This window comes from Oncorhynchus gorbuscha, linkage group LG02 (genome assembly GCF_021184085.1).
Source record: "Oncorhynchus gorbuscha isolate QuinsamMale2020 ecotype Even-year linkage group LG02, OgorEven_v1.0, whole genome shotgun sequence".
Classification (NCBI taxonomy): Eukaryota; Metazoa; Chordata; class Actinopteri; order Salmoniformes; family Salmonidae; genus Oncorhynchus; species Oncorhynchus gorbuscha.
The window spans coordinates 18,982,409-18,998,757 of NC_060174.1; the positions used below are offsets into that span (position 1 = coordinate 18,982,409).

The 16,349-nt window shown below is 42.6% G+C and overlaps 1 protein-coding gene across 1 annotated transcript; it reads left to right on the forward strand.

Annotated features, from left to right (window-relative positions):
* The first annotated feature begins 1,467 nt into the window (after positions 1–1,467).
* On the forward strand, positions 1,468–3,443 carry LOC123991580 (protein FAM43A-like). The gene has a single exon (XM_046293211.1). The coding sequence runs from the start codon at positions 1,682–1,684 to the stop codon at positions 2,720–2,722; it is 1,041 nt and encodes a 346-aa protein (XP_046149167.1). The 5' UTR covers positions 1,468–1,681; the 3' UTR covers positions 2,723–3,443.
* The last annotated feature ends 12,906 nt before the right edge of the window (positions 3,444–16,349 follow it).

Consider the following 16,349-nt stretch of genomic DNA (forward strand, 5'->3'; position numbering starts at 1 on the left):
TTTCAAATTCAGAAACCGAAATCGAAAACAAGCCATTTTCCATTTTTACAGGTTGTTTAAAAATAATCTAATATTTGGAGTGTTTCATGAAGAGAAAATTATACTATAGCCTAATCATATGCATAGCCTACTTATTATTGTTATTATTAACAATATGAATATTATTAATTGTTAATTGTTACAGACTAGGTAGCCCAACTGGCCGCCAGATGACACTATTATTGCTTTTAAGTTGTTTGTAAAAGGAATAATAGTGCCATCTGATGGTGGGTAAGGCTACAGACTAATAGGCTTGGAAGCATGTTATTAGTAAAGGAGGCAACTCTTTCTTGACAATATTTTACCTTTATTTAACCAGGCAAGTCAGTTAAGAACAAATTCTTATTTTCAATGACAGCCTAGGAACAGTGGGTTAACTGCCTGTTCAGGGGCAGACTGACAGATTTGTACCTCGTCAGCTCGGGGATTTTAGCTTGCAACCTTCTGGTTACTGGTCCAACGCTCTAGCCACTAGGCTACCCTGCCACCCCGGCAGATGGCAGCATAAACCAGAGGATGGTCTGCAAGACATTTATTTTTTGGTGCATTGCCATGCATAGAAAGATTGACAGGTAACCAGCTTTTCTTTGTATTATTCGCTTGATATACGGAAACTATAGGTATTTATAGGTTCTACTGTTATCCATCTTGTATTTCATTTTGTTTTCAAACTAACTATATGCAGACTCTTTATATCAAATCAAATTGTATTGGTCACATACACATGGTTGGCAGATGTTATTGCGAGGGTAGCGAAATGCTTGTGCTTCTAGTTCCACAGTGCAGTAATATCTAACAAGTAATCTAACAATTCCACAACAACTAGCTAATACACACAAATCTAAGTAAAGGGATGGAATAAGAATATATATACATATATATACATATAAATATATGGATGAGCGATGACTGAGCGGCATAGGCAAGATGCAATAGATGGTATAAAAATACAGTAAATACATATGGGATGAGTAATGCGAGATATGTATCAGTTCTATCAGTTCTACTCTGAGTGAGTATATGTACAATGGAAGTATTATTGGAATTATTAAAGTGGCATTATTGAAGTAACTAGTGATTTATTTATTAAAGTTGCCAATGATTTAAAAAATCTATCAGTTCTGCTCTGAGTGAGTATATGTACAATGGAAGTATTGTTGGAATTTACAGGGCGATGTATATAAGCGGTTATATCAGTTTGTACATTAGCCTATTATTTCCAAATTCTTCTTATTTCAGTTCAGTAAATGAACCTCGGCAAAAGCACCCTGAGTGCCAATTGCATCCTCAAGGTAGAGCTGTTTGACTTTGGTCTCTCTCATAATGGTTCCATCCATCCCCCCCTCTATGTTCCCCTACAGAGACACTGTAATGGTTCAACCCAGTATATAGCCAATGTAGACCATTCAATTCTCAGCAGACCCAACCTGTCAAACAGACAGCGACCATAGAATGGGAGAGCGCAATTGTGGTTATGGAGAAGTCTTGAGAGGATAAACAAATTAAGTACAGGATAACTTGAACGTTTATTGTATTGGAGTCTCCAATAAATCATAAAAGTCAGTAAAATATATACGATTTAGTTGCAGTAAAACGTTCGCTATAGTGTACGTTATTGCTGTGGACGTGACACGACCATATAATGCTGCCTTGGAAGAAGAATAAGTTCGACTTGATTGAGGAAGATAAACAGTCGAAGCAGAAGGGTTATGCCGTGAGTTTGAACTACTCTGCCCTGACCTCCTTTGCCAAGTCTTGCCCGGAGAGTGCTTTGAACAGGGTTGGAAGCATGTTCAAGACAAAAAGGAAAAAGGTTAAAATTACCAGTGAGGACCCCACCTACACGGTCCTCTACCTGGGTAATGCCACCACCATCCAGTCGAAAGGCGAAGGCTGTACGGACGTGGCTGTGAGCAAAATTTGGGGCAAGAGCGAAATGGGCAAAAATGGCACGAAGATGAAACTGACCATCAGCTCGCAGGGCATCCGAATGGTGCATGTGGACGACAAAGCGAGGAGACCGGGACATTTGTATTTATTGCACCGGATAACCTATTGCGTTGCGGACCCAAGGCTATCCAAAATTTTCGCTTGGATATACAGACATGAGATGAAGCACAAGGCAGTGATGCTGCGGTGCCATGCGGTGCTGGTGTCCAAGCCGGAGAAGGCAAAGGCCATGGCACTGCTTTTGTACCAGACCTCGGCGACAGCGCTTTCTGAATTTAAAAGACTTAAAAGGAGGGACGATGCAAGGCACCAGCAACAGCAGCTGATAGGGGAACAAACCATACCCCTGGTGCCCCTCAGGAAGCTTCTAAATGGACAGTGTTATTACAAACCGCCGGTGGAGCGCAGCAGGAGCGCGCCCAAATTGGGCTCTATCACAGAGGACTTGCTCGGAGAGGAGGAAGAGGAGAAAGCGATGCACTTTGAGTGTGAGGACATTTTAGACACGGATGACGATTGTGTGGACAATGGTAAACAGGAGCTGTCCCAGATCATCAGTGACCTTGGAGAGATGAGCATAGGAAACGACGTACAAACACTAAAAGCTGACCTTAGGGTTACACGACTCCTCTCTGGGGAGAGCACGGGCAGCGAGTCGTCAATAGAAAGCAACCAGGAGCCAATTTCTGTCTCAAACGGATTAGAGGAGGGGAAGATGCAGGAAATATCATGAAGTCTACGTTTTCCTGGAGCCAAAATTCCCTCCACTGGGATGAGAAAAATTTCCTTTTCTGTTTATTTTCTGCTGTCGGCTGTGAGTGTAGCCTATGCCTGTAGTATTGTACCCCCTCGTCGACTTGAAAGGATATAGAGGGGTAGCCTATGTTATAGTTATTGAATTATATTTTGGCGAGCATTGATAGCCTACAGAAAAGGGGCAGGACTGCATGCTGAGACTGAACCCCGATGTCACCGTGCGTCCCAGGAGAGTGATGCACCGCTGATTCCCACTTTAATAAGATGCTTTGTATTAGAACTTGTTTACCCAACCCATTTCCCGCGTGGAAATGCATTTTTTCTTGCACAACATTGTCCAGAAATATGTAGCCTAACATTCCATTTTGAAAGCACGTTTCCTTTTTTTCGCAATGGGTTAAATTAGAAGTCACTCACTCTCCTTTCAGGACGCTTTTCTACAATTATGGTTTTGCACTGTTGTGAAATTCAGTCGAGTATTACGTTTATTATGTGTATAATATCGTTTTCTCGTATATGTTATCAGAAACATAAATGTCATATCTTTGCTGTGCAAAAGAACAATACCCTAATGTATTAAGATATACATAGTAAATGCATTGTGTATAAAAATATCCATTATTTTTTAAAGGAGAAAAATGTGGTTTGTTTATGTGAACCTAAAAAAAATCTAAATAAAAACAACAAAATAACATGCAGGCGGTTGTATAGTTTATGCACTCATTTGGAACGTTATTTGTTAAAATCAGGTATCATCTCCATCAAGCAAACCTTGTAATTTGATGGCTCTTAACTTTCCGCCTCCAAATGAAGTCCAGATACTGATTATATCCATCACTGGGTTTAGAATTGCGATTAATTAATGGAAACATTAATGTCAGCATTCACACCTCAACATTTGAAGGCCTGCTTTTTGTTGTTGCATAACTGATTGATAACTGATCCATTTGCTGACATGACACCCCTCATTCTTGGGAATCACATCATTTTGGGGAAATTGTTTTGCTACAGGGTGGCATGCATAGGAGAGACATGTAGGGCCTAGATCTCAAGGACAATTTTTTTCAGGGGAAGGAGAAATACTATTTTGTTCTAGTGATTTCTAGTCAACTGTCAGTTCTCTCACAGACATTCTGCATTGCTCAGTTTATTTTGGTCACTGTTTCAAGATGTTCCATATAGTAGATGTATTAGGCTACTTGTTGAGTCGACAAGCCACACCTCTCCAACACCTCTATTTTCTCTCCTGCTCTGTGTGCCTACAGTATTGCAGTCACCATGGCAATGATGGAATTACTAGAAATGCTTCATGATTGTTATGGTTGCAGTCATAGAACCTTACGGGCAGGCCAGGCCCAGCTAAACCACAACAACACAAGGTGCTCACGTCATGAAGGATAGAGCATTGTGTTACATCAAACAAATACTTCATGTAAGACCAAGGATTCTTTTTTATAGTAGTTACTAAACTAAATGTTATTCATCTATTATTACAACTTAGTTACTGCATAATTTGGTACAGATTTAAGTACCTTAAGTATATCTGCAATAGCTATGTGTATCAGTACATCTCTGAGTCATGTTTGTATGTTAGTCCAAATGTCATCTTGACAGGTTTGATATTTGAAATCTTGCCTACAGTCTGGGTTGTCTCGTCTGAACAGAAGAAGGTCTTAGGCTATGTAAGGTCTTAGGCTATGTAAGGTCTTAGGCTATGTAAGGTCTTAGGCTATGTGCATTCACAGACTGCTACCACACTCTACTTTAGCTGCTTTTCTATAAGTGAAAGGACTGGCACAGCTACTTCCCTCCCATGCACTACCAAGCCCGCTTAGCACCAGGCCCACATGGATTCCACCAAATGTATACAGTTCCTGTCTGACACTGAGTGGTATTAATAACTCAGTAGTGCCACTGTGGTCACAGCAGTGTTCTGTCAGGGGCTGGGGCTGTCACACTAAGCATGGCATTTTTCATAGAATTTTTCATGAGAAGAGCTGAGGGGAGTCACTACTCTCTGTGGCTGTCTGTCTGGGGGGACTACTGTATTGATGTGGACATTAGTATTCTAGTCAGCTATAGTGCAGTGCAGCTCCAGCCCGGCATTAGCCTCATTCTATCTGCCAGTGCTTACCTAAGAGACCTCTACTGGACGCAGAGATGCTGCTTCAGAGGCAGCCACTTCTACCTCTGCTGCTGCTGCTCAGTAGCGAATAGGAACTGAATTAGAGATTAGGGGAGAAAGGTGAGCTTGTTCCCTGTTTAGTACCCAGATGATGTGTGGATGTGTCTTGTTATATGAACAGTGCCTCAATCAACCTAGGCTGTCTCCAGACTTTTACAGCACTTCATGTATAGCCTGGATGGCCTACCACGGCTCTTAAAATGGTACGTTGGTGCTTTGGGCCAACGATTGCTCATGGGTCCTATAAAAAGCTAAACTTCTCATTTTGAATTGATGCAGTGGTGCTCAATAGAACACGGTAACACAAAACTCCACTACTGGGCTGTGTCACTCACTTCACTCTCCTTTTTTTCTGTCAGGAAGCGTATGAAACTGTACCGAAATAGCAAGCGTGTCAAAACCCACACAGTTTCCCACAGTTTCCCTTCTCGATGTGATGCTGCTCCAGCTGCTGTCTCACTGAAGCCTCCCATACAATAATTACACCACAGACAGTACGACATCATCAGCCCACGCCCACCCTGAAAATAAAGCAGCAGGATGTGCTATTAGTGGACAACTGCAAACTAGAGCTATAAACCTCTCATAAAGGCAGTGAAACTGTCCATTGGTATAGTATTTAAAGCTCCCCTTGCAATCACTAGACAGTTTGGCCCTAGTGCAGCAGTGACCTGTATATTTTCACTCACTGCAAGCAAGCTCCATTTAGATGCTCTATTACAAGGCCGCCAAACATCGCACGTTGTTCCTCTCCCTCTTGTATCTCAGGGTAACCTGGATATCCTCTCGATGTGTATTGACTGCGTGTGATTAAAAGTAGGATACAACGTGTTGACATTTAGTGCATGTGAACATATGGTAATTAAAACCTCCTGGGAAAAGAGCCAACTTTATTGTGTCTCCTTCTGTGTTGATAATTCTAATAAAACAGGCTTTTAATTTGAAACTTCATTTAACTAGGCAAGTCAGTTAAGAACAAATTCTTATTTACATTGACGGCCTACCCCAGCCAATTGTGTGCCGCCCTATGTGACTCCCAATCACAGCTGATTGTGATTCAGCCTGGAATTGAAGCAGGGTGTCTGTAGTGACACCTCTTGCACGGATATGCAGTGCCTTAGACCGCTGCACCCTCGGGAACCCCTATAATGTTCAAAATTTACGTAAAATTTCCTCTTAAAGGTCCTGCAGAGTCATCCTATTTCCAAAGTAAAATTAGCCAATGAATGACCAAAACATCACCCATAATATTTTTGAGCGGGTGGGGAGCTTATATTCATGAGCTTGCCTTGACTGACAGCTCTTTGAAACACCCTTGTGGTTGTTGCCAGGAAACAAGGTAAATAATGGGCCACATGTCATTGATGACCAGTTAACAATGGGCCACATGTCATTCCGAGCCTAAATAGTATGCCTCAACCCATTTCTCTGCAAAATGCTCTCATGGTCAACAGAGCTGTTCATGGACTGTTGGATATCAGACAAACAGCAGCAATACACAACTGCATTTCTATTGTTTTGTAATTAATTGCAGAATACAATTAGCTGATATACTTCTTCACAATAATTAGTCTAACCTGAGTCATTTTAGAACCTTACACATAAGGGAATGTACATGAAAACAGCATACATTAACTGTATTGGACAATGTATTGGTGCCTCTGCATTAGCATTATAAATGACAAAATGTTCAGAATTGTGTGTATTGATCAGACATTTATTTAATAATTTACAAAAAGGCCAGCATAGCTGACATATTAATAAACATGAACACAATTGAGAAATACAGGTGAGAAATAATAGTCATTTGACATAAAACAAATAATAAAATAAGCCTAATATAGGCACCAGACTCCCCTACAGTCTGGATGGACCCCATTGATTTGTCCAATCATCTCCCGTCTGAATGTTTGGAAAACCAACATTACAAAGTGACAAAATGTGACATCATATCACGTAAAAGTGAATTACTTAGACTACATTACCAACTACAGAGATTGTCAGGGAGGGGGGTGGGAGAGGAGGGGGACCGATGTACCCGGCATCAATCAAGCAGGTTTCAGTTACCCACGTGGCTTCAGTCACCCCCAAGATTGAAACGGGAGACAAATCCAGCTATGGCCTCTCACACTGGGCAGACAGGGATCCTGGGATGGACAGCTCACACAGCTTCCCCACGTACGGCTCTGGATCAAGGGTGACCTCGTTGAGAGGAGATCCAGGAGCCTGTCTACGTTGTCTGTGATGATTTTGAAAAGGGAAATGTTTGTTAAATGGGTAGTACATTTTGCTTCCTTTGATTTACTGTTCTGAGTTATGATTCTATCAAATGATCTACTCATTCTACAATATTTTCCGGTGTTTTTGAAGTATTCAATTTTAAATATGCAATATTTGGTTGTGTACTTTTTTGTGAAACATTTCAATGTTTATATTTTGAATTTTGGTGTGCCTGAAATGCTCAATTGATTTGAAATGAATAACTATGACTTATAGGATGTTGGATCTGTCTTCAAAGGCTTCACAGCATATCCCCCTTCTTTGGTCTGTCTTCACAGGCTTCACAGCATATCCCCCCTTCTTTGGTCTGTCTTCACAGGCTTCACAGCATATCCCCCTTCTTTGGTCTGTCTTCACAGCATATCCCCCTTCTTTGGTCTGTCTTCACAGGCTTCACAGCATATCCCCCCTTCTTTGGTCTGTCTTCACAGGCTTCACAGCATATCCCCCTTCTTTGGTCTGTCTTCACAGGCTTCACAGCATATTCCCCTTCTTTGGTCTGTCTTCACAGGCTTCACAGCATATCCCCCTTTCTTTGGTCTGTCTTCACAGGCTTCACAGCATATCCCCCCTTCTTTGGTCTGTCATCACAGGCTTCACAGCATATCCCCCTTCTTTGGTCTGTCTTCACAGGCTTCACAGCATATCCCCCCTTCTTTGGTCTGTCTTCACAGGCTTCACAGCATATCCCCCCTTCTTTGGTATGTCTTCACAGGCTTCACAGCATATCCCCCTTCTTTGGTCTGTCTTCACAGGCTTCACAGCATATCCCCTCTTCTTTGGTCTGTCTTCACAGGCTTCACAGCATATCCCCCCTTCTTTGGTCTGTCTTCACAGGGTCCACAGCATATCCCCCCTTCTTTGGTCTGTCTCCACAGGCTTCACAGCATATCCCCCCTGCTTTGGTCTGTCTTCACAGGATCCACAGCATATCCCCCTTCTTTGGTCTGTCTTCACAGGATCCACAGCATATCCCCCCTGCTTTGGTCTGTCTTCACAGGATCCACAGCATATCCCCCTTCTTTGGTCTGTCTTCACAGGCTTCACAGCATATCCCCCCTGCTTTGGTCTGTCTTCACAGGATCCACAGCATATCCCCCTTCTTTGGTCTGTCTTCACAGGCTTCACAGCATATCCCCCTGTCACGTTCTTTCAAAATCGAACCCAGAAGCAGACCAGAACAAGGAGAGTAGGAAGAAGGTGAGTATTTATTTACAAGTGAATGTGAATGGGTAGATATATCCAGGTGGCGTAGCGGGCAGCGGTGGTGAGTTGATGGGAGTAAATAGGTGGAGCCAATGGGGTAGCGGAATCCTCCGACGTCCAGGCGGGAATGGGGTAAATGATCCGGGTGAGTAACTGAAGACAGAACAAACGGAGGTAAGTTTAAGGCAAGCAATACGTAAAAAACAACAAAACAAATTCTATCCAACTTGAGGCTGATACTATGGCACATCATACTGTTTATGGCTAACGATCTGGCAGGGAATGGATGTCAGGTCAGAGCTTTTGAAGGGGAGAGGAGATGATCAGGACAGGTGTGCAGATTACTGATGGGATACAGGTGCGGGTGAACATCGATCTCCTAACAAGCTAATTCGCCCGGCAACCAGACAGGGTGCGTTCCAGGACACCGGAAACACACTCCAGGACAGAAACACAGGCAAACACAGACTCAGGAAGCGGGATTCGTGACACCCCCTTCTTTGGTCTGTCTTCACAGGCTTCACAGCATATCCCCCTTCTTTGGTCTGTCTTCACAGGCTTCACAGCATATCCCCATTCTTTGGTCTGTCTTCACAGGCTTCACAGCATATCCCCCTTCTTTGGTCTGTCTTCACAGGCTTCACAGCATATCCCCCTTCTTTGGTCTGTCTTCACAGGCTTCACAGCATATCCCCCTTCTTTGGTCTGTCTTCACAGGCTTCACAGCATATCCCCCTTCTTTGGTCTGTCTTCACAGGCTTCACAGCATATCCCCCCTTCTTTGGTCTGTCTTCACAGGCTTCACAGCATATCCCCCCTTCTTTGGTCTGTCTTCACAGGATCCACAGCATATCCCCCCTTCTTTGGTCTGTCTCCACAGGCTTCACAGCATATCCCCCCTGCTTTGTCCTGGGAAAGCTGATTTTGTATTACTGCATTCCTGCTGTGGTGGTTTGCTAGGAAGCTGTGCAGACAGAGTAGATGTTTAATTTTCTAAATGTCCATCATTACAACTTGATAGGAAAGACAAAAGGAGGTGGAAAGTAAAATAATAATTTTCAGTGTAGCCTGTCCACCAGAACTGAAAAGCAGCCACTGCTGTCAGATTTCTTCATTCTTCAGAAAATCTTTAAATTAACACTATGGCATCCAGTCACAACACAGTGTGCTCTTTCTCGGCATGCTGGTAACTAGTTTGCTAACTAAAAGTCAGAACATGAAAAGAACATGAAAAGGGTTAGTTACCAGTATCGTTCTGTTTGAGTTATCTTATGGTGTTTGGAGGAAAAAGGGGGAGGCTTGCAAGCCGAAGAACACCATCCCGACCGTGAAGCACGGGGGTGGCAGCATCATGTTGTGGCGGTGCTTTGCTGCATGAGGGACTGGTGCGCTTCACAAAATAGATGGCATCATGAGGCAGGACAATTATGTGGATATATTGAAGCAAAATCCTAAAACATCAATCAGGAAGTTAAAGCTTGGTCGCAAATGGGTCTTCCAAATGGACAATGACCCCAAGCATACTTCCAAAGTTGTGGCAAAATGGCTTAAGGACAACAAAGTCAAGGTACTGGAGTGAACATCACAAATCCCTGACCTCAATCCTATAGAATATTTGTTGGCAGAACTGAAAAAGCATGTGCGAGCAAGGAGGCCTACAAACCTGACTCAGTTACACCAGCTCTGTCAGGAGGAATGGGCCAAAATTCACCCAACTTATTGTGGGAAGCTTGTGGATGCTACCCAAAAAGTTTGACACAAGTTAAACAATTTAAAGGCAATGCTACCAAATACTAATTGAGTGTATGGTAACTTCTGACTGTCACGCCTTGGTCTTAGTATTTTGTGTTTTCTTTAATTATTTGTTCAGGCCAGGGTGTGACATGGGTTTATTGTATTGTCGTATTGGGGTTTTTGTAGGCATTGGGATTGTGGTTGATTAGGGGTGTGTCTAGTATAGGCTTGGCTGCCTGAGGCGGTTCTCAATTAGAGTCAGGTGATTCTTGTTGTCTCTGATGGGGAACCGTATTTAGGTAGCCTGAGTTTCACTGGTATTTCGTGGGTGATTGTTCCTGTCTCTGTGTAGTTTCACCAGATAGGCTGTATTAGGTTTCTCGTTCCGTTTGTTGTTTTGTATTTGTTAGTTATTTCATGTGTCACTTTTTTTCATTAAAGTCATGAGTAACCACCACGCTGCATTTCGGTCCGACTCTCTTTCTACAAATGAAGAACGCCATTACAGAATCACCCACCACACACGGACCGAGTGGCGTGGAAACAGGCAGCGACAGCTGGAGCAGCAAAAGGAGGATGAATTATTCGGAGAATGGACATGGGAAGACGTGTTGGATGGTAAAGGTTGTTACACTTGGGAGGAGATACTGGCCGGAAGAGATCGCCTCCCATGAGAACAGGTGGAGGCACTAAGGAGAGCAGAGGCAGCCGGAGATAGGAGCCGACGATACGAGGGAACACGGTTGGCAAGGAAGCCCGAAAAGCAGCCCCCCAAAAATTATTGGGGGGGGTCTTAAAGAGAGTATGGCTATGCCAGGTAGGAGACCTGCGCAAACTCCCTGTGCTTACCAGGGGGCTAGAGAGACCGGGCAGGCACTGTGTTATGCTATGGAGCACACGGTGTTTCCAGTGCGGGTGCATAGCCCGGTGCGGCACATACCAGCCCTTCGTATTGGCCGGGCTAGAGTGGGCATCGAGCCAGGTAAGGTTGGGCAGGCTCGGTGCTCAAGAGCTCCAGTGCGCCTGCACGGTCCGGTCTATCCAGAGCCAACTCTCCTTGTTTATCGTGAGGAGCCGAGGAGGAGACCAGAACCAGAGCCGGTGTTAGAGGTGAGCGAAGCAGAGACTGTGAAGGAGTTAATGGGGAAAGTGGAGGAGAGAGTAATGAGGGAATTGCTAGCATGGTACCAGATAGGCTGTATTATGTTTCTCGTTCCGTTTGTTGTTTTGTATTTGTTAGTTATTTCATGTGTCGCTTTTTTTCATTAAAGTCATGAGTAACCACCACGCTGCATTTCGGTCCGACTCTCTTTCTACAAACGAAGAACGCCGTTACACTGACCCACTGGGAATGTGATGAAAGAGATAAAAGCTTAAATAAATCATTCTCTCTACTATTATTCTGACATTTCACATTCTTAAAATAAAATGGTGATCCTAACTTACCTAAGACAGGGAATTTTTACTAGGATTAAATGTCAGGAATTGTGAAAAACTGAGTTTAAATGTATTTGGTTAAGGTGTATCTAAACTTCCAACTTCAACTGTAGTTGTTTTTGAGTATGATTTAGAATCTGGGTACATACAGTACCAGTTAAAATTTTGACACACCTACTCATTCAAAGTTTTTTCTTTATTTTTACTATTTTCTACATTGTAGAATAATAATGAATGCATTGACACTATGGAACAATACACTACACATATGGAATCATGTAGTGACCAAAAAAGGGTTCAACAAATCAAATTATATTTTACATTTGTCAGGGTTTTCGCTGCTGGTCATTCGAGTCAAGTGCAGGAGAGCAACAGGCAACTTTATTTGCCAAGAGCAATAACAGACGGGCGCAAACAGCTACAACTCAAGCCAACTGGCAAAAGTGACAAGCGCAAAATACCATCAAGAATACAACCATAAGTTTCACCAGAATTTTCCCAGTAGGGTACAGGCAATGCCCAGGGTGAAAAAACCAGACTGGCGCGATACAATAAACACAAAACAAAACAATTCCACACAAAGACATGGGGGGAACAGAGGAATATATATATGCAGTGTGATTAGGGAATGTAAACCAGGTGTGTGGAGAACAAGACAAAACAAATGGAACAATGAAAAATGGAGCGTCAATGGCTAGAAGACCGGTGACGTCGACCGCCGAACGCCGCCCGAACAAGGAGAGGAGCCGACTTCGGCGGAAGTCGTGACAAAATTTGAGATTCTTCAAAGAAGCCACACCTTTCCTTGATGACAGCTTTGCACACTCTATGCATTCTCTCAACCAGCTTCACAAGGAATGCCTTTCCAAACAGTCTTGAAGGAGTTCCCACATATGCTGAGCACTTGTTGGCTGCTTTTCTCTGACTTTGCTTTCCAACTCATTCTAAACCATCTCAATTGGGTTTAGGTTGGGTGATTGTGGAGGCAAGGCACATCTGATGCAGCACTCCATCACTCTCCTTCTTGGTCAAATAGCCTTTACACAGCCTGGAGGTGTTTTGGGTCATTGTCCTGTTGAAAAAACAAATGATAGTCCCACTAAGCGCAAACCAGATGGGATGGTGTATCGCTTCAGAATACTGTGGTAGCCATGCTGGTTAAGTGTGCCTTGAATACTAAATAAATCATAGACAGTGTCATCCGTTCACCTACTCTGCGTCTCACAAAGACATGGCGGTTGGAACCATAAATCTCCAATTTGGACTCATCAGATCAAAGGACAGATTTCCACCAGTCTAATGTTCATTGCTCGTGTTTCCTGGCCAAAACAACTCTCTTCTTATTATTGATGTCCTTTATTAGTGGTTTCTTTGCAGCAATTCGACCATGAAAGCCTGATTCACGCAGTCTCCTCTGAACAGTTGATGTTGAGATGTTTCTGTTACTTGAACCCTGTGAAGCATTTATTTGGGCTGCAATCTGAGGTGTGATTAACTCTAATGAACTTATCCTCTTCAGCAGAGGTATCTCTGGGTCTTCCTTTCCCGTGACGGTCTTCACGAGAGCCAGTTTCATTATAGCGCTTGATGGTTTTTGCAACAACTCTTGAAGAAACTTTAAATGTTCTTGAAATGTCTTAAAGTAATGATGGACTGTTGTTTCTCTTTGCTTATTTGAGCTGTTCTCTGGACTTGGTCTTTTACCAAAAAGGCTATCTTCTGTATACCATCTCGACCTTGTCACAACACAACTGATTGGCCCAAACACATTAAGAAGGAAAGAAATTCAACAAATTAACATTTATCAAGGCACACCTGTTACTTGAAATGCATTCCAGGTGACCACCTCATGAAGCTGGTTGATATAATGCCAAGAGTGTGCAGAGCTGTCATCAAGGCAAAGGGTGGCTACTTTGAAGAATCTCAACTATAAAATGTGTTTTGATTTGTTTAACACTTTTTTGGTTACTACATGATTCCATATCTGTTATTTCATAGTTTCGATGCCTTCACTATTATTGTATAATGTAGAAAATAGTCAAAATAAAGAAAAACCCTGGAATGAGTAGGTGTGTCCAAACTTTTGACTGGTACAGTATAATCAAACTGAGCTTCAATTACAGTAATCAACTTGCATCTCAGACAAGGCTGCTATTATAGTGCATTTTAAGGTACCCAGTACGTATAGGCTAGATTCAAATCAAGGCAAACTTAGGTTGTATTGACTCAATGTTATCTGTATGCCCGTGGCCCCATTCCCTGGCAGTGGCATAATACATCTGGGTGCTCTGGTTTGGTGACATGGCAGGTGTCAAAGACAAAGACAATCGTTTCTGACACTCCCCATTACATTCCTAGGTTGTGTGAGGGAAAGTAAGCTCTGAGAGACATCAGCCTGGACATTAGTGTGAGGCTCCACCACAATGCCAGCCACAATTCTCATTTTTTGGCTGTGACAGCCTACCTTCAGGAGTGTAGAAGTGTACACGTTTGTGTGCGTGTGTGTCCGTGCGTGCTCGTCTGTGGCATTGAGACACTTTCATGTCGACACATTTGTAGAAATGTTTGTTCAGAGGTGTCTCTGGAATTTTGGCATCAAAGGAACAAGAACTTGTTATGCTATTCTGGTAGCGAAAGAAAACAGACACATCAATGATGTGACAAATATTGACATTAATTAAATAAAGGTAATCTGAAGAAGCACACAGCAGGAAAGGCCAATCTGATTTCAGCATCAGCTGGAAAGATATATTATTGGCTTAACCTTTTTCGCTTACTGTACCACCAGCTGAATTTTGCTCTGCCAGGAGTACCCCTGAAGTACTCCCTTATGCGCATTATTTAACTAGGCAAGTCAGTTAAAACTTGTTATGGATGGCTGTTCCTGCACAGGAACCAAATCAGCGGAAATTTCAGAGCGCCATCTATAGTATTCGATAAAACTCAAACTTTCATTAAAACACACACGCAAGATACTCAATTAAAGCTACACTCGTTGTGAATCTAGCCAACATGTCAGATTTGTAAAATGCTTTTCGGCGAAAGTGTGAGAAGCTATTATCTGATAGCATGCACCCCCCAAAATACCTGAACGAGACCTAAACAAAATATTTTGCGGTAGCCGGCGCTACACAAAACGCAGAAATAAAATATAAAACATTCATTACCTTTGACGAGCTTCTTTGTTGGCACTCCTATATGTCCCATAAACATCACAATTGGGTCTTTTTCCCGATTAAATCCGTCATTGTATACCCAAAATGTCATTTTATGAAGGCTGGTCTGATCCAGGAAAATTCATCTTTACAAGCAACGTCACTTTTTAAAATTGCCTATAAACTTTTACAAATCACTTCAAACTACTTTTCTAAACCAACTTTAGGTATTAATAAACGTTAATAATCTATCAAATTGATCACGGGCGATCTGTATTTGATAGCAGCAAGTCTTGAAAACATTGTCCATGTTTTCACTTTCATAACTTCCTCCGGTGCGCCCCAAGACAGGAAGTGCCTATACGTCATCTCACCAAGGATAAACCAGCCATGAAATGAAACGTACTGGCGACATCGTGTGGAGGCTGTAGGCATTGTAATCGGATCCTCATCTATTTTCTATCTCCTTAGACAATACATTGACTGGCGGATGAATATTTTTTGTGTGTTTTTGGTGAACAGTTTTCCCAGGGATTTTTACTCCTAAACACGTTCTGTTATAGCCACAGACACGATTTAACCAGTTTTAGAGACTTCAGAGTGTTTTTTATATACACATATACTTATCATATGCATATACTATATTCCTGGCATGAGTAGCAGGACTTTGAAATGTTGCGCGATTTTTAACCAAAAGCTGCGAAAAGCTGCGAAAATTCGCATCATCCGTAACAGGGTTTAAGAACAAATTCTTAACTGGTTGGGAAACACTGCTCAGTCAATTGCCTCTTGAGAATGTACCAGGCTCACACAACTTCTACATTATGGATATGTCACTCTGCTCTCAGATGTAGTTAGGGCAATGTGACCCCTCCACTAGTACTTTTTAGTCTGAGACACAGGGAGGTTCTCATGGAGAGGCATATCTCGTCCTATCCCCATAATGGCCACCTGGTAATGAGCCGTGAAACACTAGAGCCCCTAGAGCACCACTCTGCGGCCAGTAGCTCTTGTTTTTCAGAGTTTCTGACACAAAAGGTTCCCCCCAGGAGAGTCATAGATTTCACCATGGTTATTCCTTCCGTTAGCAGTTAGAAAATGGAATAATAACAGGAGGAAAGTAGGGAAATCACGCGTCTGGCTGATGGATAGACTACCTTTCTGTATGGATGGGGAGATCCCATCGAAACAAAATCTGTCTACGGCCATTTTCAGAACAGGATACTTATCATTATTGAAAATATAAGAGGTAATTTTGTGATTGTGTGCGAAGACATGGCGGCTATGTTAATTTCCTAAAATACTACCTTGTCATTCATGTGGAAACAGTGGACTCAGTGGGAATATTACAATATGTACAGTTTCATCTTATCGTATTACAGTACTTCCCCCGAAACTCTAGATAATCTCTTAGATTCTTAGAAACTGTGCTAATGCACTCTCTAGATTAATTCCTCCAGTAGCTTTAGTGTGTTTATGACCAGGAGACAGAAGCAGGGGTTACAAGACTAGAGTCTCTCTGCTATGCTCTCCCAGAGGGACTGAGTTCATCGTTTGATGAGAACTCAACCTCGTCTCAGAGCATTCCGTATTATTCTGTACATAAT

What these genes read in the sequence shown, in the direction of transcription:
- LOC123991580 (XM_046293211.1), top strand. Translation starts at nt 1,682, where the DNA reads ATGCTGCCTTGGAAGAAGAATAAGTTCGACTTGATTGAGGAAGATAAA.